Source organism: Pocillopora damicornis, chromosome 8 (genome assembly GCF_964200805.1).
Source record: "Pocillopora damicornis chromosome 8, jaPocDami1.2, whole genome shotgun sequence".
Classification (NCBI taxonomy): Eukaryota; Metazoa; Cnidaria; class Anthozoa; order Scleractinia; family Pocilloporidae; genus Pocillopora; species Pocillopora damicornis.
This window is the reverse complement of record NC_142677.1, coordinates 6,397,398-6,422,044: the sequence shown is the minus strand read 5'-3', so window position 1 is coordinate 6,422,044 and position 24,647 is coordinate 6,397,398. Positions and strand designations below refer to the sequence as shown.

At 38.9% G+C, this 24,647-nt stretch overlaps 3 protein-coding genes and 1 pseudogene across 4 annotated transcripts in view; 3 read left to right on the top strand and 1 right to left on the bottom strand.

Moving 5' to 3' along the window:
- The first annotated feature begins 2,240 nt into the window (after positions 1–2,240).
- On the top strand, positions 2,241–5,266 carry LOC149041148 (uncharacterized). The gene is made up of 3 exons (XM_089214692.1): positions 2,241–2,315; positions 4,311–4,469; positions 4,960–5,266. The coding sequence occupies exons 1-3, from the start codon at positions 2,241–2,243 to the stop codon at positions 5,263–5,265; spliced, it is 540 nt and encodes a 179-aa protein (XP_089070818.1). The 3' UTR covers position 5,266.
- A 3,505-nt stretch (positions 5,267–8,771) lies between these two features.
- The window catches only part of LOC149041145 (uncharacterized), an 18,092-nt pseudogene continuing 2,216 nt past the window's right edge, over positions 8,772–24,647 (top strand). Inside the window, exons 1-3 of the transcript XR_016189140.1 lie at positions 8,772–8,877; positions 21,196–24,228; positions 24,329–24,393. The product of XR_016189140.1 is annotated as an uncharacterized LOC149041145 (transcript). The remainder of the gene's footprint in view (positions 8,878–21,195; positions 24,229–24,328; positions 24,394–24,647) is intronic.
- On the top strand, positions 16,747–19,373 carry LOC149041147 (uncharacterized). The gene is made up of 2 exons (XM_089214472.1): positions 16,747–16,937; positions 17,141–19,373. The coding sequence occupies exons 1-2, from the start codon at positions 16,765–16,767 to the stop codon at positions 18,762–18,764; spliced, it is 1,797 nt and encodes a 598-aa protein (XP_089070598.1). The 5' UTR covers positions 16,747–16,764; the 3' UTR covers positions 18,765–19,373.
- LOC149041146 (uncharacterized) lies at positions 18,825–21,002 on the bottom strand. Its single transcript, XM_089214473.1, has one exon. The coding sequence runs from the start codon at positions 20,908–20,910 to the stop codon at positions 19,411–19,413; it is 1,500 nt and encodes a 499-aa protein (XP_089070599.1). The 5' UTR covers positions 20,911–21,002; the 3' UTR covers positions 18,825–19,410.

Sequence of the window (24,647 nt, the reverse complement as noted above, 5' to 3'; positions counted from 1 at the left end):
CTTAAACTGAAAGAATTTTGGGGGTTATCTTAGTTAAAGAACCATAGCTATGGGTGTTCGTTATGGATGATTAGGCAATGGACTTATGCATATAAATTATGTATGTGTATGGCTCAGACACAAACAGTTTTTGCCTTTTTGTTTTATTTCTTAAAATGTTCACCATCTCTTTCCCTTGATAAAGCAAACAAATCTTACAGAGCACGCTTCACGCGAAATCTTAAGCGGAAAAAGGAAGCACGCATGTGTGTATATACTTTTCCTTACGACGGTCGGGTTAAACATAAATAACAAGAAGCTTCTTTAATAATTCTAAGTTGCTTAATCCTTAGCTATGCATAGTTAAATTTAATGGCCAAATACCTCGTAAACATAGATTCCAATTTTTAGAGAGCATCTCCTGGAGAGAGTGTATTTGTAAATTGTCTCTGATAATGTAAGCGCGTTCGGTTTTTCTTCCGTTTTCCCTCAAGTCATAATCAAGTGAATTTTATCTAACCACATCAGTTTCATTTTTGGTTTTAAATCTAAAAAATTGTATCTGCTTTCATGCCCAATCGACATCGCAGTCGACTCCCGATGACTCGAAACATCCTGAACTCAACATCGCTGCAACTCGAACCAAAATTGATCATGATTTCCCCTCGATGTCCGTCATACATTTACTGCAATTTTACCCTCGATAACTCAAATCTCCTGCTACCCCTTCAGGTAGCTAGTTCTCTTTATATTTTTACTCTCTGTAACTCGAATCACGGCAAACCACGTCCGCCAATACGCGACAAATCAAAACAATCAGTGTACTGCAGTCCAAACCATTTAATTAATTTGGGATAAACATGTCTTAAAAACCTCTGGAGCGAGTCCATTATTACTGAATTGTAAGAACTTCCTTGCAACTGGATTTTTCTTGCCACGTGCGAGAAAAATGATTGAATCGTTTGGCCTTTGAAGTTGTTACATCCAAGGGCCTTCTAAGTTTTGACAAGCCCCTTTGATTGCTTCGATTGTCCCTTCATTTTGACGTGTTGAGAGTAGGTCGATCTTTGGTCTTTAAATAGCCTGATCCAGAAACGTGGGCTGATAGATAAAAGAAACTGAATTAGGGGATTCCCCTTCTTTCTGATCATTTTGACGTGTTGAGAGGAGGTCGATCTTTCGTCTATAAATAGCCTGATCCAGAAACGCGCGCTGATAGATAAACGAAATTGAATTAGGGGATTCCCCTTCTTTCAAATGTAGTTTTACTTTTGTTTTTAAGATTTCGAGAATATTCGGGGTAGTGTATCTCACTCAGCACTCGAAGACAAAATTCGTTTCCCCGCGCGGCCACGTAATATCCTCTATATGACAGACCAGTCACCACAAATAATAAACATCCAAAATCGGATGACATTCACCTCAACATTAACCAACAAGCTTGATATTTTCTTCTGTTGTTTTCTTTTTCTACCTGTGGGGCTGCTTGGCTGTGTGGGCGCTGATACAAGAGGGAGGTCCGTGGAAAGTTAATTTTAAGCGCGAAATTTGTTACAATCAAATCTACAGAGGAAAGTGAGCGAACTGATAAGGGTCAACTAGGTCCGCCGTGAAACTTGCCACACACCGATCACATGATGTTGAAAATGTATTGTTAACGGCATTAAACTTATTTATCTCTCTCCTTAAGTTATCAACACTTCAGTGAGCACTGCAATTTCTTTGTTGCCACGGTTCAAGCAACTAGGAAAAAAGAGTCCCAAAAAAATTATATTGATATCAGAAAATATAAAAATGCATATTACCGCGTCTGTCTCGCTAAATTCGAATTCTGCGTCGCTCGAGAAAAGTAGATGGATGAACGCGACATCAGGACGAGAAATAGAAGATCACCGTAAAGTCGATTAGAATTACTTCGGTAACCATTTCTAAAGACTTTTGATTTCTTTCTTTATCCCCCACTTTTTTTTTAAACCTCAAGACCTTGTTTTTCGTGAATCAAGTGAACTGGGAAAAGGATGGTAACTAAAATGAATTTGAAGTCTCAGTAGAAAACACTCGAAAAATTAGGCCAAGCACAAGCGTTCAATCATTACTGTCGCATGGTTCTGGCTAGGTTCTATCGCCTTGACGATGCGTTAACTCGGAATTTTTCCTTATTGTGAATTGAGCCTCACATTTCCGTTCATTATTATCACTGGCCATTTCTTAGCAACCCATAATGATTGGTGTCATTTTTGCCCCTGACTTAGTGCCGTTTTATGGCTGTTATAAACCTCCATCCATATGCATTTGGTCAGAAACCTCTTGCCTCGTGGACCTCGACAAACACATTGGTAAGTAAAAAATTACCATACATTTGTTAAAGATTTAGAGAGAACAAAATGCTGCAACAACGTTTTGTTTTATGGTTTTTTTCCCGATATTAATATAACTTTTAAGTATTGTTTGGGCTCTTAATCCGGGCGAATTGAACTTATAATTTTTCTTACTGTTAGTGAGATCATCCGACGCTTTTGGATTTTTTTTATTACTTCAAGTGAAAACCGAAAACAAGGAAGTGATTCTATCCGTTAGTCTTCATTTGTTCATGCTTTAGGTGTAAGGGAAGCACATCAATGCCATGAATTATTTGCGATGTTACAGTGTTTATTGACAGCTTCCAGATTGTGGTAAAAATAATTGACGGTTGATTCTTGAGAATGATGAGAAAAGCATTGAAAAACGTGCTTATTTAATTTAACTGAAATTATTTGGATTCTTAGATTCGAAATTAACGTCGATAAGTCCAAAGTTTGGAGAACAACGAGGCAGCATTTTTCCTCTCTTCGTCTTGGTTCTTCTATTATATTTTTGAAAGAGTACATCTATTGTTAACAAGAATATGTATAAAACGAGGTCATGTACAAGCGTGACCTCTCTCTCCCAACAGCAGTTTATACGTGACAAAATATGTCAGCAATTTTCTTACTGAATTAATCAGGTGAAGAGAAAATTTAAAAATCCTGCTGCTACTTCGAATTCACTTTACTATTTGTAAATTTGAGTTCATAACGCGTTATTTAAAATGCGTTGTAGAGGAGTTAATCGAGCACCGTAATCCTCACCTACATTCTGTGCCAACCTTAACTTTTTCGCATCACAGTTAAATTCACATTGCTTTAACACCTGCTTTCTATAAAACATTTTTTCCATGGCCAAATATTTTAAACACGAGTATCTGTGTTGTTTAAAAGTGTCACGCAACACACTGCATGGATCGCACTAAGAGACCATAGAAATGCGAAACCGTAACAGTTAAACGAGTAGGGTTGCACTAGAAACATTGAGAACTGAAGTAGACCAGAAACATGTTTGCCACGCGTATAAAAAAAATAGCGCGATCTTATGTCCTGCTGAAGTTGTCTTAGGCCCAGTTCAGACGCCGTACTTCAGCCAAGCCTAATCAAATTCAACGAATTAAGGTTGTATGAAGTACGGCGTCTGAGTCAACGGAATGGCTGATTTAATTAAGATCAGTTCAGTCAATTAATCCCGTCTGGCGGGGAAAAACGGCTGGTTTTGATTCATTTCAGAGAGTTCCCATAATTTACAAAAAGACATATCACATTGAAAGGGATACTAAAGTTGACGAGTATCCATATCGAAGACGCGTATTTTCAAATTGATCGTGTTTCAAGTCGACAAAGTTTCACTGACAAGCCTTGTCAGTTACAGCTGCGATTTCTCTTGTCTTTAAAAAGCGACTTTTCAAAATCTTTCTTCGCCACCCAAACACTACGGAGCTCTCGATGTTTTCGCCCACTGAATTAGTAAATACCTCCCTCGTTGGGAGACACATGCTTTATTCTATCACTACAGGAAACGGTATTCTGAAGTGCAAATGCTCAGAGTTCGCATTTAATTATTTGATTAATTGCGCAATGTGCTGTCACGAAATACATCCGCAAATATGGTAAGAATTGTGAGACTAAAGCAATGGGCTGTTTTGACTCTTTGTGAAATTAGTAACCTGAAGATTAGACAAAAATCAAACGCCAAACAAAGTATGTTACTGAAAGGACAGCGTTTACAGCGAGATTAAGCCACATGGCTTCAATTGCATAATCAGTCATAATTTATACGTAGCCTTCGTACATTTCCAGTACACCCAAACCGCTACGATTGGTGTACGGTCGTAGATGAATCAAAACACCGGAAGTCGAATCGTGCGTTAGCATACCGGAAGTGACTGCAAATGGTGGAACTTGATTCACGAGTGCACTGAATGTACCGGGAAAACTATATCCATTCACTTTTAATTTGTCTTACTCTGCTTTCTGTTTGTGTAGCATCGGTTTCCTTTTATCGCAAATACATGTAACATGGAAAACCAAGCTAACGGTTTGACAGACTCCTTCGTGGCCAGACGCAGTACAGACCGCTTGGAACTGCTTTCTCATAATCAAAATGGCCCACGCTATGACCAAGGTTCAGGGATAGGGGCAGAGGTAAGACAGATTGAATACAAGATGGCTTTTTGATGAAGAGAGGAACACTGATATTGCTTTTCTGGGAGTACGTAGCGGGTCTGCTGGGGCAGGAAGAGCGTTGTAAAAGTCATTCTCAATCACCAAAATCGAAGCTGAGATCACAGCTTTCATTGACTAAGACATAAAAGCTGGAAAAGAACTATGAGACTGAGTGATCCCGAAAATTTGATCGCTCAAACCTAGTCAAAATATTTATTCCCTGCATAACAAAAAGATACTTTTGAAAATTGCAAAATGAACTAACGAAAATCATTGCTGTTTCGTTGTCACGGCTGCCCCTCATAAGTGTTTAGCGATATCCTAACTTAAAACAAAAACAGCTCATAGATTTATGAGGCATCAAAACAAGCATTCCAAGCCAGTAAAATGAGTCTATATCGCCCGTTTGAGGAGCTAGCCATATCATAAACATTTTTGAAAATTATCTGATTTCGTTTCATTTCTCCAGATTGCAGGGTCAAACAACACTGTTACCGACTCGTCTGCAGCTGATTCTCCTTCTGCCGAAGTATTCCCAATGAACTCTCATACTTCAAGTATCTTTGCATTGTCTCCACTGAAGATAAGACCGTGGAATGTGGAGTCTTTAGAGTCCACGAACAACAGTCCTCTTGCATTGATGCAAGGAGTAACCAGAGCAACGGTCCAAATAAACAGGAGAATGCGGGAAAGAGAACAGCGCGAAGTGGAGCGGGAACAACTTCAAAGGGAGCAGGAAAGAAGGGAAAGAGAGATTAGAATGAGAAAAAATTGAAAAACGATAGAAAGAGAGGGAAGGGAGATAGAAGATCTAGTGGATGGAGAGAATGGCAAGAGGCAGGAGAATAATGCAATAAGAGAAGAGATTTGCTAAGTACGTGAAACCTTGTTTCATATAACATTCCTATTGTTTTAGAAATTTTTGTAAAAATGTAGTTAATATGCATTTTCCACGAAAGATGCTGGTGTTTGTAAACACCAAAATTTTCAAGTTGTGTTCAACTTCCTCAATAATTGTGTCATCAATTTTGAGAGGGCTTGTCACTAGCAATTATTTTCGTTTAGTTTTAAATATCACGATCTTCGTTTTTTTCACGTTAATGAACAACTTGCTAGATTTTAGCCAATGCGCAACATGACGAATTATATCGTTGAGGTAATCGATGAGAATTTTAAGATTTCGGTTTTGGTAAATAATGCTAATATCGTCGGCTGAAAATTAACATTTAGCATCTCTTATGAAAAACCGGTTGTTAGACAAGGTCATATTTTCAGTCAGGTACCTTGAGATACGATTATATACAATTTTTCGAAAAAGCAGGAAGTATTGAGATTGGTCTGTAATTTTCAATCAAGCACGGGTCGTCCATCTTTAATACAGGGACCACTTAAACAACTTTAAGTTTAGATGGAAAAATACCCGAAGTCGAAGACAAGTTGAAATATGCAACAATGGCTCACAGATAAAATCGAAGGGCTTCCTAGTGTTAGACAAAGGCAAATTGTCCAGCTTTGCCCTCTGTAAAGTTTTGCAACTTTACCGAGTTCGTTTATTTGACCGGGATCAAAATTTTGCTGGAGGGAGACGAGACTGGTCCTGAGTATTTATTAAAACACTAAAACAATGATATGATCTTGCTTGCTAGATTTGGGCCAACATTAGCAAAGCAATGGCAGAACCTGCTTGCAATCTCTTCAGTAGTAGTAACACTGTGTTCCTGTATCAATGAAGTTTTAATAGGTTTACATTTCGTATGATGTATAGCACAATTTAGAATTTTCCATGAAGCTTTGATATCACTTTTATTTTTAGCAAGCAGGGCTTCATAGTATTGTTTTTTTTTTGTAATTCTTAATAGTCGCGTCAACTTATTTTTGCATATTTTGTATGTATTCAGTCTACCATATCATCTAAGTGAGGGCTCAGTTATTGTCTGTACAACTTTTTCTTTTGGTTGAATGGTTTTAATAATCCCCGAGAGATCCAAGGCTTTGTAATTTTTAGTCAACTCTTTTCCTTTTATGATATTAAAAGGAAAATAAGTGTCGAAGATTCCTGTGTTTTTTTCTATAAATGAGTCATAAGCTATATTTGCATCTTCCTTCACGAAACACCAATCGGTATCACGCACGGCAATATTAAATTCTTTTCTTCGCTTTGTACTTGTTTCTCTTTCAGCGGCTTGTCGCGTCTGACTGAAACAATTGAATTCACAAATGTGGGTTTACACATCAAGTTCAGTCTTTATATCAGCGTTTTCTAGAAAAGCACCATAAAAAACACGTCGTGGGAAAATTTAAGAAACTGCTGCTCACACTTATCATTTTCCTATTTATCACTGTTTGATCCCCTGTCTAGGGGATGGATTCTTTTTTCAATTCCTTTCGATATCAGTCTTTGACTCATAGGCTACGTATGTTCGCGGAGCGTGTTATTTACTTGAGGCTAACATTACACTTCGAGCATCACACCTGACAACATGGCCTTATGCCAAAAACTATGCTTAAAATGTTTCATTACGCTCAATTTAATGATTAAAAACAAAGAGTCTTTTAAGAGTCCCTCAACCTCCCTTCCCCTATTCCTTCTATCAAAACAGATAAGACTAGCTAAGAATGTAATGTTTACTAAAGTTCAGTACACAACATCGTACTAAATCAAATTCCTGAAGTGCAAACAAGATTAGCAGGCTTAGTGATGACACTACTCAGGTTATGTAATTTATATATTGTTGAACAACAAGGGAATTTATAAGAAGTTTAGTAATTATGAAAAGTGAGACAAGCGCTTTGTCTGATCGAAATCTCTCTACCAAGCAAACCTCTATAACTTTCGGTAATTTATTCCAGGCTACCAGGGATTTAGTTTCAGCGTTATACATTCGTTGGTGCGTTTTCTAAGTGGAGGCTTCCAGCTGAAATTTCATAACAGAGTGGAGCTGCAAAGCTAACCTTCTTGGTATACAAGACTAAGACTCGTTGATTTTAACATGTATAGCAATGGATTTGAGTTGTAAGGCCACCCTAGAAGGCGCTAGTACGCCAGGGCAGAATTCAATATGCAACGGTTTTTAAAGAAGCCCACGACATAGATGGTTCGCGAGCTTGTGAGTCTCCACGCCCCTTTGCCCACGGCGCTGTAAACGGAATAATATTTTTCTTTCTGACTAAGCATGTTATGAACTATCACGTTACGCTTCAATGATAGCTAAGAACAAAATTTCAATTAATTACCCGGAAAGCATATGCTTCAAACAGTAGTTTCTGTTTCGATCATTTGACCATATTTTCGGCCCGCTCAAACAAGAGGCTATCCTGAACTGAACATCACCTCAATCCAGTTTAACCAGGTAAGGCTAGAATTTTCCTAACTGTACCTCAGATTATTACGTACAGGAGAGGTCTGTTTGCCATAGCCTACTACACAGGTCTGCAATCTTAAAGACAAATCAAAAGATTGTCACGAGATTAGTTCTAATTCAAGAAAGAAGCTGGACAAACCCAACGCTTTGAACTGTTGTGGTTATTGTTGAAAATTCCTGTGTAGTGCAGTAGTCAGTACTAATAGTGTGTATTTAACATAATGTTCAATCGAGATGCACGCATGTGTGAACATGGAGGGAAAACAAGCTATCCGCTCTGCAATTGCTTGCATGTGATTTCGGAGAAAACAAAGACTAACTGAATATCCCAATGGACAACAAATTCGCTTTAAACCGCTCTCCAAACAGCTTCCGGACACAATAGAAGAGACAAATTAAGCAGATGTTCGTTAACAATCAAGATATACCGCATACAGGGCACACCTTAAAATGCATATTTCGAGCAGCTTCCGTAGTAGGTTGAATAAGCAAAGTAAGCAGATGCTCGTTGATAGCCGAGATATATTGCATAAGAAGAATAACCTGTGATGTATGTTTTTAATAATTATACTTTATTTTTATTGGAAATTGATCAAATAGAGGTGAGTTCCCCTTGTGTGCTCGTGATCTGCTTTCATTTTGAGCTATCCATGTACAAAATTAGATTTTGATCGAATCTCTTGAAACCAAAACTCTTTCGAAACCAAAACTCACGACAGTCAATCAGTGGAAAGGAAATTGTAAAAATGAACCAATCAAACCTGTGAGTGAAACCAACCAAAGTACTTTGGGCGCGTGTTACTAAAGTGATTAAGACATGATTAGGATCAGTTTTAAATCTTTGGACACTCAGTTAAAATTTGTTCACGTAAACCAGTCTAATTCGTCGGATCATTTTACTTTGTCGTCCCCAAGCTTTTCTCATGTACGTAGAAAACCTCGAAATGGATAACTCGCTAAAATGGGTTCCCCTCAACGTAGTGAGCGGTCAGATAACAAGCGATGCATTGTAGAAGAACAGTAAGGTGAGATATTTTTATTGAGAATTTGATTCTATTTTTATTCCTCAGACCGGTCGTAAGCTTATAATTATAAGTTACACGGTCGTAAGCTTATAATTATAAGTTACAATATTACAAACTTATAATTTCGCCATGACTATTATTTCGCAAGATGATCATCTCACAGCTGGAGCTTGGACCGACTGTGATATAATACGATAATTGTCTCCTACGTTAGCTGTGCTTTGAAGCGGTCGATGTCAACTTGATTCAAGTCATCACGGGAAATGTTTTGCGTATATCGCAAAAATTACGTAAAATTTCGAGGAGCGTCGGTGACCGGGGTTAAATCAATCTTCCAAAATCCCTTTATGTCGTCACCCGCAAAAACACAGGAAAACAACGGCAAGGATACAATTTTTTATCACACTTTAAAGAAAATGGGTGTCACGGATCGAAGGTTACAATGTGTAAATTTTCTTTAATTTTTCTTTTACGCTTGTCAGATAAGCGCAAGACAAACACATTGAAAGCGCGAGGCTCCTCCATCTCCTTGCGCGAGTCTCGCAGGCTTAGCAAAACAATACTATTGGAACCCTAAGATATTTGAACTTCTCTTAGTCTGTTTCAAATTTATCATTTCTTTGGAATGGAAGACAGTTCTGAAGTGAACTCATCTTCAAAATGTCTCCTCAAAATTTCCAGACCATCGAGAAGATTGCTTTTGAAATACTATGATAAACGGATTGCTTGGATGCCAGGTCTTCCTAAGCCTTAGCTTTTATAGTCTTATAAGATGTCTCTTTAGGTCGCTTCCGTTTGTACAGTCCACTCAGCGCGAAATTCTGTGCTTTGTAAACTCGCTGTACGTGCATTTTATACTCGCAAACTCCAAGATAATGGCGCTTTACAAGAATATAAGATCGTCTTAAATCTGTTGTCCAGTTTGCACCACACACGCTTGTTGAGCTACTTTTCAGTCGAGCTGCTTAATTTGTTCCAGAAATTTCTGAAATGGCAACCAAAGTCATTTGGATTTTTTAGACGTGGTATGAGGCAGAGTGACTCTGGCCGAGATGATTACGTATTACTTTCGTATTTAGAAACGCACCTCTTAATCCAGAGGAGAACTTAGTAGCATCATCGAAAAAGCGTACGTACACACGCACAAAACAAATCCACGTCCCTTTGGAATTTTATCATTTTGTCTTGCAGCTACAACAAATTTATCATTTTTACGTGGAAAAAGAGAACTTTAAAGTGTACATTTGATCTTTTTCTGTAAGCCATTCATGACGTGGCCTTCAAAGTTTTCTTACCGGCAACAGTTGTCTGGTTTCCGCGAAGATCGTTACGTTATGGGAAAGACCGTTTTTTTTTATATCTTTTTTTGATCTTCATCTTGCCATGAGGTCATACTTAGAGCCACATGAACAATATTTTCTCTGTATACCACAGGCGGCCCAAGCTCCAGCTGTGAGATGATCATCTTGCGCAATAATAGTCATGGCGGAATTATAAGAGTTTGTGTGGGAATATTTACGGCTGCCCTAAGGAATAAAATAATACGTCAAATTCTCAAAAAAAAAACCTCACCTTACTTCTACAGCGTAACGCTTGTTATCTGACCGCTTACTTTGATGAAAAGGACGCATTTTATCGAGTTGTCCATTTCGACGTTTTCAACGTTCATAAGAAAAGCCCAAGGCTGAACACTCCATTTCCGAATGTCGGGGACTGGGGCACATATTACGTAATTATGTAACCCGTGACAACGGAAGCACGTGCTTATTATTGAGAGCCTGCCCCCCTTTAAGTTGTTAATTCGAATCTATTGGACAGAGAGTTAGATTGACCGTGATTGTGCAAAGACCTTGTGAATCTTGCGATTATTAAACACGTTAACATCAAATTTGTGACTTGCCTTGGATACTGTCTCCAGCGGCCGGAGGAGTCCAGCAAACGAACGCCTGATCCGAGAAGTGAAAAATCCAAGCTCAGAATGACCGGGCGACCACAAAGCCAACGCAGAATCCAAGCACATATACTGTAGTTTCATTTCAGTTCACTAAAAACTCAATCTTCCCCGCGCAACCGACACTAAGCCGCAGTTTGCTACAAAAATTTCCAGTTTAGAGATTTCTAATAGTCCGCGGCTACATCAACCTTGACACACGACCATTGAAAACCAGCTTGGTAACCCTACCTCCTTTTCAAACTGAGCATCGCCGGGGACCATACCGTCAGTTATTGTCAATAAAATTGTTTTAGAACCACGGATCCCCTCAGCAGAAATCGATCAAGAGGCTATTGTTTCGATCGGCCAATCGAATTCGTCGAATTTGTATCGTTTTGTGTTCTTTTTTCGACGAGTGTGGGCCCGCTATAATGAAAAGGGTTGATGAACAACTTGGGGGCCGCGAAAAAAAAATTATCAAAGTGATGGAAATCTGAATCAAAGAGAGGGTATGGAAATAAGCTCGATGTCTGGAGGGGAAAAATAAACTCCAAAACTTGCTGATGTTTAGAGCATGAACCCAAGCTCTTCACGATGACCACATTTGAGAGAGAGATAGATATGCGGAAATCGAGACTTCCCTGTTCAAAGGACATGCGCATTATTTTGGATTGTTTGCTTATCCTGTTGTTGATGAAACGCTGCTAAACATTGCTAATAGACATTTGATGAGATGGACAACTAGTCGCCGCGTTTTAATTGATAGTGATGAGGAGGATTCAGGAGGATGTGAATTAAGTAATCGTTGTCCTTTTGTAAGAGGTTAGCGTCTGTTGATTACGGATTATTCATTTCTCTTCGCTTTTTGCAATTTCAAAGTATAATTAACATGACACTGCGGATAACCAAAAGAATAATTCCAGCTCGCGAGATTTGTAAAGTTACCCTCGTTGTTATGTTTGGAACGTTGTGATATTTTGTTCATGTGAATTTCAGGTAAAAGAAACAATTTCAGTGCAGCGTGGTATATTTTAAATTATACACATTCTCAGTTTCCTTGAGGAAGTTTGATGCTATAACGACGCCGAAACTTTAAATAATTTTACACGAACTCGTTTAACGTCGTTGGTACACTAACCAAAGTGTAAAATTAACATCTCGCTGGACCATCCAGTCCATATGTGAAAGTTTCTCAATATTTTCCTTCCGAATGAAAAAATAGTGAGGGTAAATATTCCGCTTCACTGGTCTGCACATGCGTTATCCCCGTAGTAGTTTTGACCATGACTTCCTGTTTCCTCTATGCAGAATTTAGGTACGATAGTAATATATCTGCGTATAATCCTAAGCTTTTAGTTTAAAGGGAGAAGTGTGAGGTCATGATCAACAGACGCCGCGTCGTATTCCTTGGTGTGACCCGTTGAGCTAAATGGTAACAGAGGCGATGTTGGCGGGTGCTAGCACGAGTTTCACAGAAATCTGTTTGCTTCTGTAGGAAAACATATTCGTAAAGCATGATGGCAAATTCTAGCTTTTCAGTTGTTATTCTATAAACGAGTAAAGATTCTACTTAACCAATTTTTTACAATTTACGAACTCTAAATGAAAAAGAACGAAGAAAACGATCTAACTAATGCATGGCATTCCTCAAGGGCCAGGAGTAAGGGCTTTTACGTCACGAGGCTAAAGATGTCCAAATAGCTTTTTTTACGTGCACTACGAAGAAACTCTTTTTCCCGTCTTGGACTCACAAGTGTTTTTTCTATAAGTCGTCCCAAGAGATTACAAACTGTAATTGATGTTCTCTTGGTCGTCTCCAGTCTTATTCGACAAGCTCATGGCTCAGGCGTGTGACAAGAAGGGGATCGCCTTGTTCTTGTTGTAAACTCCATTTCTACCGTCTGTCGAGTCGGGTCTTGGATCGCTCGAGGCACACGCGTGGGTTCAAATTTTTAACGCGATCTTAATCGAAGTTATCACGATACCATAAGGATGATGTGTAATTCGTCACCAAGCTCATATCAAAGCTCGGAAGTTACCTGCTATCAGTATTTATATTTCTGTGTCAGATTTCAAGATCGTTACTTTGGTTGTAATCTTTGTCTCATAAGTATGCCCAAATCCCTCGGTCAGTAATCTCCCTGAAACGATTGAAGTGTAGTGTAATATGGCGTCGCGTCTTATTTAACATAAGTTGGGGGTTTTCCGGACTATCGCTTCTAGACGACGTTTGACGGTTTCAAATTTGCATATTTGCGTCGAAAGCTATTAATGCCGCCCATTTGAATTCGATCACTTCGGCAAAGTTGCAATGTGAACGTTGTACGTCCTCCTACTCCAACAATTAGAGGGCAAAAGATTTAGACAAACTAAAAGATTTTCAAGCTAACTTAGGTGAGTTTGTCTGGGGTTTGTCGAATTTTTATGTCTGTTTACATTTCGCTTCAATTCATCGAAGTCGAACAGGCCTCGACGTGTTCAATTATGAAAATCATGATTCTGATCGCATCTGGTAGAATTGTTCAGTCACATGATTGTTGTCAGAGAAAGACCCGCTCGAAGCTTGACTTTCTGATGTGCGGTGCGTATGTTTCCTTCAGGTCCCTGTACTTCATGTTTTCTCGTGATCATTGCTTCTTTTTTTTTAAACTGAATACAACCTTCGTCTGTCTTCAATTCACGCGCCATCTTAGTTGTGCGCCTAACAAAAATGGCGCGTGACAAAGGGATTATTCAGTTCAAAAAACATACATGAGGGTTTCTCACATACAACTTGTTTGTGAACATTGCAACTTTCAAAGTTCGATGTTTCTTTCATCGTTTCTAGTGGGAGGAATTTTCAAGAAAAGCATTAGAAGTTGCTGCTCTTGGATAACATTTTATCACTTCATAACTGTCTGATTTTCCGTCCAGGAGACGAAGATAATTTTTCCCTTCCTTTTGAAATAAATCTTTGTTTTGTAGGTTAGAAATGTTCGCAAATTTCATTTGATTCCAACAACGCAGAAATGCAATTAAGACAGAGCGTATTATTTATTTAAGGTTGCGGCTGAACAGTTGGGCGCGTTCTGGAATGAATCAATAAATGCCCGGCAGTCAAAAATCTAACCATAATTTCCGCTGAAAGGTTCTTTCAAACATCCTAAGAGTCTCAGGTATTTGTCACGCGATTTCAAGACACTTTGAAAACATTTCGTATCAGATTTCCGGGACGGTCTGGAACTGAGAATTTTTTGAAACTTTAAGTTAATTTCCGTAGTAAAACATTTTCAACGGCGATTATCGATATCCATGCTTTTTTTAAAAATCTGTTCATATGCAAATTTTGAGGAACAGAATAAATTAGTGATAACGAAAGAAGTGATGCATGACATCAAAAATGTTGTAAATTCAAATGTTTATATCGTTTCATAAACAAGTGATTAGGTGTTACAATATCTTTGTTTAGATTAATGAAAGGGCTTTTTTAATGTTTACTTAAAAATCAATAAAGTGGAAGTTTCTAAGGGGTTAGCCGTTAAGCGCTTGAATTTTTCAGGGTCCAAGTCACTGCTAAACTCCATACAGAAAACGAACCTACCGTTGAATAGCCATTTAGAAAAAGTTTTCATTTTATTTTTCCAAAGTAATGGAGGTTTGCAGTATAGAAATTTCGATCAGACAAAGCACTCGCCACACTTTACAATCTAGCGGCCGCAGCGAAACTGACAAAGCATATCAAAGAATAATTTCATGACCATAAGGCGCGTCCAGCAGATAATGAATCTATTAGGTTTCAAGTGGAAATTTGTATGAACATTGGTGGCGAGTGTGTAGCCGAATCCTGATTTTTTAAAGGTTTCCCGCAAACATGAGCAATCTCGACCTTAAAGTGTGAACGAACGAGCGTATTTCTGCACCAAATGGAGGCGATTTGTTTATTTACTTATTTTCCCTTAAATATTTTTGCAAATTGTGGGTAAAAAAAATGTTAACCAACAGCTAACCATTCACTGAGTGAGATGTTCACTTTTCAGTTTTCTTTGGTACAATTTCATGAACAAATAAACATGTCCTCTCATTTTAAAGTAACAAAAAACGCTTTCTCACTTTTAATTGATTTTAAAGGAAGAGTTATCGTAAGGGAGCTAGACCTTGAACATTACGGAGTATCACTTGTGGTATGTCCTCGATTATGATCCATGCAATACTTTTGCTCGCGCGCGACTGGTCTTATGGCATCACGTTAACAAATATTTCCCAGCTAAGACAAGGGAATATCCGAGGATATCACCTAAGTTATGCTGGCCAATTTTCAAATGTTACGTTCACTACGATAATGCAAATGTTACATAAAATGAAAAATATCTGTTTGTTCATAGAGTAGTACCAGACAACACCCATAAGAATACACTCCACGCCGAAACAGTGAGCTGTTCGTAAACCCCACGCGCTGCAAAATAATTGAAGGATAATACGCTCGTATGTTTGTCCTTGAACATCATCTGTTCCCCGAAGCTGACTTCTTTCCTTATCATCAATTTATTCGTTCTTTGAATTTTGAACATTTTTGTTAGAAAACTTTGATATCGAGAAAAAAAAATGGAAATCTAAAACCAAAATAATTTCCCTTTAAATTTTCTATTTACATTTTTATTTTCCCATTCCCCATTCCCTATTCGTGCTGTTAGTGACATTCTGATTGTTTCGCAAGATAAACAAAAATTTGCCTTTTGCGCCCGCACCCTAATTTCACTACTTGTGCGGTATTTTGACGAGGCCGAAGGGAGAGTGACAAAACAGACGATTGAAAATACTCGGCGATGCTACACACCAAAACGACTGATAAGTTATTTATTATCGAACCAAAGGCAGCCCAAGCTCCAGCTGTGAGATGATCACCTCGCGAAATAAGAGTCATGCTGAAATTATAAGAGTTTGTATAAGAATACTTACCACTGCTCTAAGGAATAAAAAATCCAATCAAATTTTCAATGAAAATACCTCACCTTACTTTCACAGTGCATTGCTTGTTATCTGACCACTCACTATGTTGAAAAGAACTCATTTTAACGAGTTATTTATCTCCAGGTTTGCTAGATAAGTGCTTCTCTCCATTACTAATTTAATAAATTCTGTAACGTTTAATCTATGATTTAAACATACATTTATGGATCATTTTTCCAATAGATTGTGTCAGCGTTTCAGAATTTCTATGATAAGTGACCTCTTAATTTGGCAGCTATACATTTATTGTTTTTAGATATTAGTGCCACAAACTCTAGCTTCGGTGATCCCATTCTCAAATTGAAATTGGGTGATTAAACAGGGGTTCATGACTAAAAATCGCCAAAATTGACGTCAGAGGCCAAAGTTTTTTTTCCACAAACGTAGTGTTAGGATGGGTCTTTTCTGTGATGGTACGTTTGTCGACATACGATGTTGCCCATTGGAGATATTTTTTTATTAAAAAACCCAAATTTTTGTTTTTGGAAAAGTTGCGTGACACAGTTAATGATTAACTGCTCTAAATTGGTAGAAGTGATGTCAAATTACCCCAACTTAAGGAAATTGTTTCCTTAAGGTTCAAACAACCATTGGACATAATAAGATTACAATCCATCGCATTCTGTCGGTGTGAGAGAGATTCGATGAAATTTTCGAGCTAATTTAACCTTTTACCCAGGAATTTGATGTGGGGGCTTTTAATACCCAAGGGATTAGCCGGAAGCCCGAATTACTTTGGATTCTTGAATAACTTAGTGACCATTATAAGCTGTGAAAGCTTGAAAGAAATCGGTGAGATGACATGTATCACGCCTGCCTGGTCCTCTCGTAAACAGCCCGACTCTCAACATGTTCATAATATCACATGGACATATTCCCCATGTTCTAAACGAGTTGGGGATTGGGTCCGAATTGGGACCGCAAAGCATCTATGGATTGTTTGAAGGGACAGATTTTCCAAATCAATTATGGCTGAAAGCGAGAGCAAAGCCAAACTAACTGTTAAACTAACTCAGGAAGATATTCCTGGGGCAAAACTTCCAAGGGATTCTGTTGAAAAATGTAGCGTTGTCCAGTTGAAGAGGTGGCTGCTTTGCAGAGGTGCAAAAACGACGGGAACAAAGAAAGCTTTAGTGTCGAGGTTCGTATCGAAGCTGGCAACTTTTAAACTAAGAACCTTTACATGCAATAAGTTATTTTTATTTATAACAACTTTATTTGTAATTATATGCCTTTTCAGAATTATTATTAAAATTTCCTAAGAGTAAAAATTTAATATAATCGAAATTTTCGAATTTAATAAAGTCCTCTCGTACTTATGAGTGCTCTAATTTTGACTTATAGAGTACACGACTACATCAAGCATGGATTTGATGTTAAATACTTGCGTGATCCGGATGGCTGCGTCAATTTGTTACGGAAAAAAGCTCAACTTGGCGTACTTGAGAATCAAGAGCCTGAAGTAAAGGATTCATTCCCAAAAGAAGGATTCCAACCAGATATAAAGGCACTACCAAAAATATCATTTGGAACTGTGTGGAGATTTATGATCGAAGGTGTAGAATGTAAAAAGCAGCTCTCCACTGCTAAGCCACTTGTTAAAGGATTCAACTTTTTTAAATCTGGTCATGTCCTGTACATAGGCCACCTACAACAAAATGGCAAGCACTACATCAAAAGCCAAGTCCTCCCATCTATGAAAAAGGACAAAGTTTATACATGCTACTTAGTTATTAGTTCACTTGGAAAGATGCTAAGAGCCCACTGCAAATGCCCTGCTGGCATAGATGGGAGATGTAACCATGTTGCATCAACACTTTTTGCTTTAGAAAACTATTGTAAAGTAAGGGAAAAACTGGATGAGTCTGATGAGTCATGCACCTCCAAACCATGCAAGTGGAATGTGCCACGAAAGAGAAAAGGTGCAATACAGCCCATAAATGAGATGACTTTTGTGAAGCACGACTACACGAAAGAGAAGAAGATACGTAAGCTTCATCACTCTCCAGTAAATGCAAACCAAAATGCTTGTCGCGATGAAAACAAGTCAAGGTTTTTTGAAATGATGAAGGAGTACCAGAGGGTATCAGGAAACACTGTAGCTTGGACACATATACTGCCTCAGGAAGTAAAGAAACTTCAGGATGTAAAGGATTCTCTGCTTTCACCAGTCAAATGTCATCCCGTGTCAGCAAAAGAGCTAAAAGAAAAGTTTGAAAAAGCAAAGAGAAATCTTATGGTTGATGATTTACAAAGGCAAGATATTGAGGAACAAACTAGAGGTCAATCAAACACTGAATTATGGCATCGCCACAGACAACCAAGGATTACTGCCACAAAATGTTACCGTGTAGCTGTACAGAGAGAAAGTACGTCCCCTACTAAGATAATTAAAGATATACTTGGTTACAACAAGGCCTATCAAAGTAAGTCAATGGAGGAAGGACTGAAAATGGAAGACCAGATTATCAATGATTACAAGCTTCTCAAGCAAAGTCAAGGAGATGAAGGCATAACAGTCTCAAAATGTGGGTTTTTTGTTTCAAAAGAACATGGTTACCTTGGTGCTAGCCCCGATGGCCTTGTACATGATCCATCAGCCTCTGATTCAGAGGGACTTATAGAAGTTAAGTATGTCCAGACATCAAAGGATGAAACACTAGAAAAGGCATTGTTACGCAAGAGCATTTGCAAAAAGAACAGTAATGCATTGAGATTAAATGACAAACACAAATACTTCTACCAAGTCCATCAGCAAATGTTTGTTACTGGAAGAAAGTGGACAGATTTTGTTGTAAAGGGTTCAGGCTGTGATTCACTGTTTTGTGAAAGAGTACATTTTTCAATAGACCGCTGGAAGTCTATTTTGCCCAAGCTAGAATCCTTTTTTAATGACTGGATTGTTCCAGAACTTGTGTATCCTAGAGTCAAGTATGGAATTCCTAAATTGAATGCTCGTTCAGTTTAAAACAGTCAAAATCAATGTGTTCATTTCAGTAAAAGTGTGTAATTTAAGAAAACTATACAATGAAATAGGCAAATCAAAATTTAATGGGAATTAGTGGTTTGCCCAAATTATGTTGCACACTTTTTAGTACTATCAGAGTGTAAACAATATATTTGTGAAGGTAGAATGGTTTTCAAAAGCCTGTGAAACACGTACTAAGTTTTGTACATGTTTAGTGCTTTTCTGCTTAAATGCTTTTGTTTCTATTGTTTAATACTGGCACTATTAGAAAGTAAATAGTATTAATTGTTTCACAGGTTTTTTAAAAACCACCCTATAGGTATTTGCTATAGCTAAGATTAGATAAACTTTGTCTTGAAAGAAACAGCGATCTGTTTTGTCTATACACATTAACTCAGTATTTTTATACATTGTACACAGTTATGTTCATATTTGACTGAGTAAAATATTTACTAACTACATGTGTAGTGTGCTTGGATTATTGTAATGACTTATAACCAGTCTGGTTACAGTCCAGTGGTATGATGGCAATATCATAATACATTATCAAACACTAGTTTATCAATGCTATTTTAATGCAAGGCAATAAAACATAAATCCATACCATTGTTAAGTATTAAAATGTTGCTTTATATTCACATAAATTTTAGTTAATCAAAGGAGGGTAAAAATTAGAAAGTCCAGCCACTACAAATAACATATCAGATGCTATGGGGGCAAGAGTAATTGGAATTCGGTGGTCAAAGATGTGCCAATTCTTTATTCTCTCCATCAATCGCTCAACATGTACTCTCAAACTGGCAACAATCTTGTTGTGGTTGGTTTCTTCTTTTGAGAATTGTGTATCTTTAACCAAAAATGCTGGTCTAATCAGTTCTGCTCCCACAGAAGCAAGCTCATCAGTGCAGTTGAACCTTTTGTCTGCCATAACTTGATCATAAGGTTGTAACTTGTCCAACAGTCCACTTTGAGCTGTTATTTCCTTGTCAGAAGTTGAACCAGGAAATAGCTCACTGACAAAACATAAAGCACCACTGGGTGTTATACCAAGCAAGGCTTTCATCGTCGTTCTAGACTTGTATGACGAGTAGCAAGCAGATTGAGAATTAAGTGCTGAAGGTTTCTCCATCTCAAACTCTGTACAGTCCACAATAATGACACAGTCTGGATAGAAGGATTTGAAAATGTCAGGCATGTAGAGTTTGAGAACTTCCCTGGGTGGAATAGTAATAAGTGGCTCAAACTGTCCCCTCAGAAATCTCGTCCAGGCCCTTGAAACTTTGGATACAAGGGATCTTGAGACACTAAACCGATGAGCAAGGTCCTTTTCCAGCAATCCAAGCCTTAATCTCACTAGTGTCAAAGTAAACTCTTGGAACTTGGTTAAACATCGAGGTCTGCCACACTGAATTCCTGGGTGCGTTCGTTCATGTTCATATTCAATATGCTCTGCTGCATCTTTAACCATGTCGAAACATATCAGCAGTGCATTATAGTCTGGTAAACCAGTATAAAAGGCAATGTCTTCAGCATTGTCTTTATATTTCTCAATATCGAAACGAAAGTTTTCAAGAGAGTGTCTTAGTCTTTTTGTTTCTTGCTCGAGTTTTAAGTTTGCCTCGAGTAGGTTTGCATTTTCTTCACTCAGCTTGGCATTTTTCTCCAGCAGCTGATTCTTTTCATTTGTCAATTCACTGATGTCCTTTTTAAGCTTTTGCAACTCCTTTAACATTGTTTCGATTTCCAATCCTGTGAGAGATGTTTGTGTCTCACGATTGTTCTCATGTTCGACTGTCACTGATGCTTGTGCCATGTCTTTCTTTTCCTCCCTCTTCTTCTTTTTTGCTTCCTGAATTGCCAGATTTTCTTCGAAGCTGATGACTCTTTTTAGCTGTCGTCTAGTGCTTTCTGCCTTTTTCCAAGGAAATATAGTCGGCAGATGAGCTCGACTGAGTTTCTCGCCACCTTCGAAATGGTCTGAGCAAATTCGAGTATTTGTGGAGTCCAATTTTAGCGAATCATTCTTCAAAATGACTTTGTATTGCTTTCTGGTAAACTCATCTTTCGGTAATCTGTAGAAATGCAGATGTGAAGCGTTCCTAAAGCTGTTTGTACAGCCAGGAACGCAACAATTATAGTGAGGCATTTCAGAATTACTTTGTAAATATGACTCGTCTGTCCCTTCAATCAATCCATAGATGCTTTGCGGTCCCAACTCGAACCCAATCCCTGACTCGTTTAGAACATGGGGAATTAGGAAGTCACCAAAGACGAAATGCCAGCCTGCTGCAGGACCGCGGTGAAAACGCAAGTAACGCGCGCAAGAGAGCTGAACAAAGTATTGGTGTATAGCATTACTCAGCTTTGTTATCAAAAATTTGTTCACACTTAATTAGATGAATTTTGGTTTTAAGATTTACCTTGTTTTCAGGAGTAATACATTTGACATGGAAAGATGGACGCAACAGACCCCACGATCCCGAAAAACGCTGGTTCAGAACCCCATCTTGAGGATGAATTGGAATGTGATGATAATCAGTCGGCTAGACGCAGCACATTTGAACAATTTCAAGAAACGATGGATCAGTTCCAGCAATGTAAAGTGGAAGCGGCCACAGAGTCTTTACAAGCTGGGCTTAAGCACTTCCTGAATCTAACCCCAGATAGCTTCAGAAACCCGACTGATTACGAGAAGGAACAGGTGGATCGAGGTAGAAAGATGTGTTTGAGTTATTGCTCCGCTCCTCCTTTCTTTGGAACTGTTTTGTTAAACCCTAAGCTGATCACAGATAGGGATGACCATTTTTATGCTAGCTTTACTATTGTTTTTGGTGCTGTTGCACTCAAGCTGCATAAATATAAAATAGCTATAGACTTATTTCAGCGATGTGATTCTCTTTACACATTTGATGCCACGCCATATCCTAAAAACAACAAGCAAGGCATCGATATTTTGAGAGCAGTAGCCAAGGCTAATGTAGGCTGTGTTTATCTGATTATGAGAGCTACGAACAAGGCTAAGGATTATCTAGAACGAGCGCGGGAGATTTTTGAAACATTTAAAAACAAAAATGACTCTCCAGAAATAAACACTGTTGCTATACAAACCAACTTAAGCTTAGCTTACCAGGGTCAGAAGAACTACCCTGCTGCAATGAAGTTGCAAGAGCGTCTTATTCTGAAGGCCAAAGACCCCGTTATTCCCCCACATTTGGTAACAGCCATACATTACAATAGAGCAGAGTTGTTTATAGAACTCAAAGAACCTGTCAAAGCACTCATGGAGCTGAGAACATTGAATTCATTATCTGAGAGGATGAACAATGAAGAAGCAATATTCTCGAAATTTATATCTTCAAAAATTTGTTTGGCGTATCAAAAGATTGGAGATGTAGCTCGAGCAGAGAAAATAGCGGAGCGCTTGACTTTCCCTTCCCTTTCGCCTAAATCGCTCTCACCACCACTCTCGCCTTCGTTAAAATCGTTTTCGACAGCATCGGGGTCAGGGTCAGAGTCTTCATCATCATCGTCGTTGTCATCATCATCGTCGTCGTCGTCATCATCGTTGTCGTCATCAGTTTCATCATCGTCATCATCATCATCTCCGTCATCAACATCGTCGTCTCCATTGTCTGCTTCGTCACTAATGTCTTCATTTTCGTTTTTCTTTACCGATTTTGAAGCTGCTCTCGGATATAATGGAATATTACATTGGGACTTCTTGTTCGCAATGATATTGAATCTAGTTGATTTTCACTTAAACGAAAAAAACTTAGTCCTTGCATCTTTCCTCGACGTTTTTATACCAATTTGCAAAGAAACATTAGGGAAAAACCACCCAACACATGCATCGTTTCTCTATAGGCAAGGTGTTAGATTTTTTCTGATGGAAAGAAACCTGTTATCAAAAAGTTGCTTTGAAGAAGCATGAAATATTTTGACAAGTTTTGACTACGGTTTAGATCACCCGGATTTGGTGCAATGTAACATCGCTCTTGCAAGGTTATTATTGTGCGAAGACTTTCAAGAGGTTCCTCAGTTGAAGTCGCGCCGTGACCGAGGCTGGCGAGAATTTCCTTGCGACGCAGCAGATGGAGTTGTAAGCCCTGATATTCCATCATTTAGAGAAGACAGTAACAAGTGGGACAGCAACGAAGAATTAGACGGACCAGGTAAAATTTCTGGTCAAGAAAGGCGTAGAGGCAAGAATTATGATCACCTTGAAAACGCGCCCCAAAAGGATAAGAACAAAGGAATCAGCATCTCACAGAAGATACAGCAAACACCAAATGAAGTCAGTGGTGGACGGAATGACACTCTTAAAGCCTCTTTTCAGGGAGGATACGTGGTTGCAGACAGCCGTGAAAACCCCGATGTTCTTACTACAAACGGGGCTTGCGGCTTTGACAAAGATTGGAATACCCAAGCTGTTGCCCTTCCAAAAACACCAGGAGATTCCCAAGGGATTAATTCGAAAACAAAAACATATCTTGGTTTGAAAGGTGGACGCCGAAGCGATCTTCCGTCAGGGCACAGCTCACAAAGGGATCCAAGTGGGGATGACTTTGGCACAAATCACATCGGAATAGATCCCAGTTTCCTCGCACGTCATTCTTATGAGTGCAATGCATCTGATGAGCGCTGGGATTCTTGTGATCCATTTGAAGATTCAGAAGTGCTTGCAGGTTCCCACTCCGAGTATAACAGATCTAGGTGTATGACTGAAGTGTACCACCCTACTTCTCTAAGTTCAACGAAATTTCCTAAATGTCGTGATTTTACAAAAACTGTTCCAGCGAAGACCTTAGGACTACCTCAATTTTCAAGTTTCCTTGAAGATGGATGTAAAGCAAATCTCCCGTTGACAAATATCTTCCCAGATGGACATGTACTCGCCGAAAGGCCGACGTTCTCATCGCAGTTTGAAAGAAAAGATGACGCTCCGGGATTTCTTCCGGACGGGGAAAGTGCAGGAGCTGGTCATGGTCTGTTAAACAGTAATTCAAATACATCTGCTGACGAATCATTGGCCGTACTAGAGCAACGTGTGGCTGAAGCTTGCTCTCTTGTCGAGAAAACATTGAAAGAAAGACAAGAAAGAGAAAAATCGATGAAAGAAACGGAGCAAAAAAGAAAAGAAGAGCGGGCAAGGAAAGAACAACTTGCACGTGAAAGAAAAGAAAGGGAAGCGAGGGAAGCAAGAGAAACAGAACTCAGGAATGAAAGAGTAGAGGGGAACTCCACGAGCGGTGGACAAGAAACACCTTCGCAAGACTCAGCTCGTGCTGAGGTTCGACAATGGCTGTGTGAACATTATCAGCGGCTCTGCCGTGTCAAGTTCTCATGCTGCGGAAAGTTCTTTCCTTGTCATCGTTGTCATAACAACTCTGGGTGTCCAAATGATAATTCCAAAGCAAGAGAGGCGTGCTCTGTTGAGTGCTCTGTTTGTAGCCATCAACAAGAGGTAAATAGGAATGACATTTACTTGAAATTTTGCATAAGAGGAAAGAGAGTTCTCCCACTTAGGTTGTAACCGATTTAACTTCGAATGTTTGATTTTTAAGATCAACCAGGACGCCCACACCTGTGTCAGATGCAAAACAAGGTTCTCAGCATATTTCTGCTGGGTTTTTTTATATTTAAGGTGAACGGCCAGGCTCCCGTGAGGGCGGTGCAATGCCTGCCGATCTACAGACCTAATCCAACCCATGGCTGAAAGTGCAATGCCTTAGGGTTGGGTCCACCACAAACCGAGGGCCACCAGACACCAACTTCGTTGGGGAATCGAACCCCACCTCGCAAACACACTCACACCCAAAAATTGAACACGCCCACTCCAAAACGAACACAAACGGATACAAAAACACAGAAACAAACTATTAA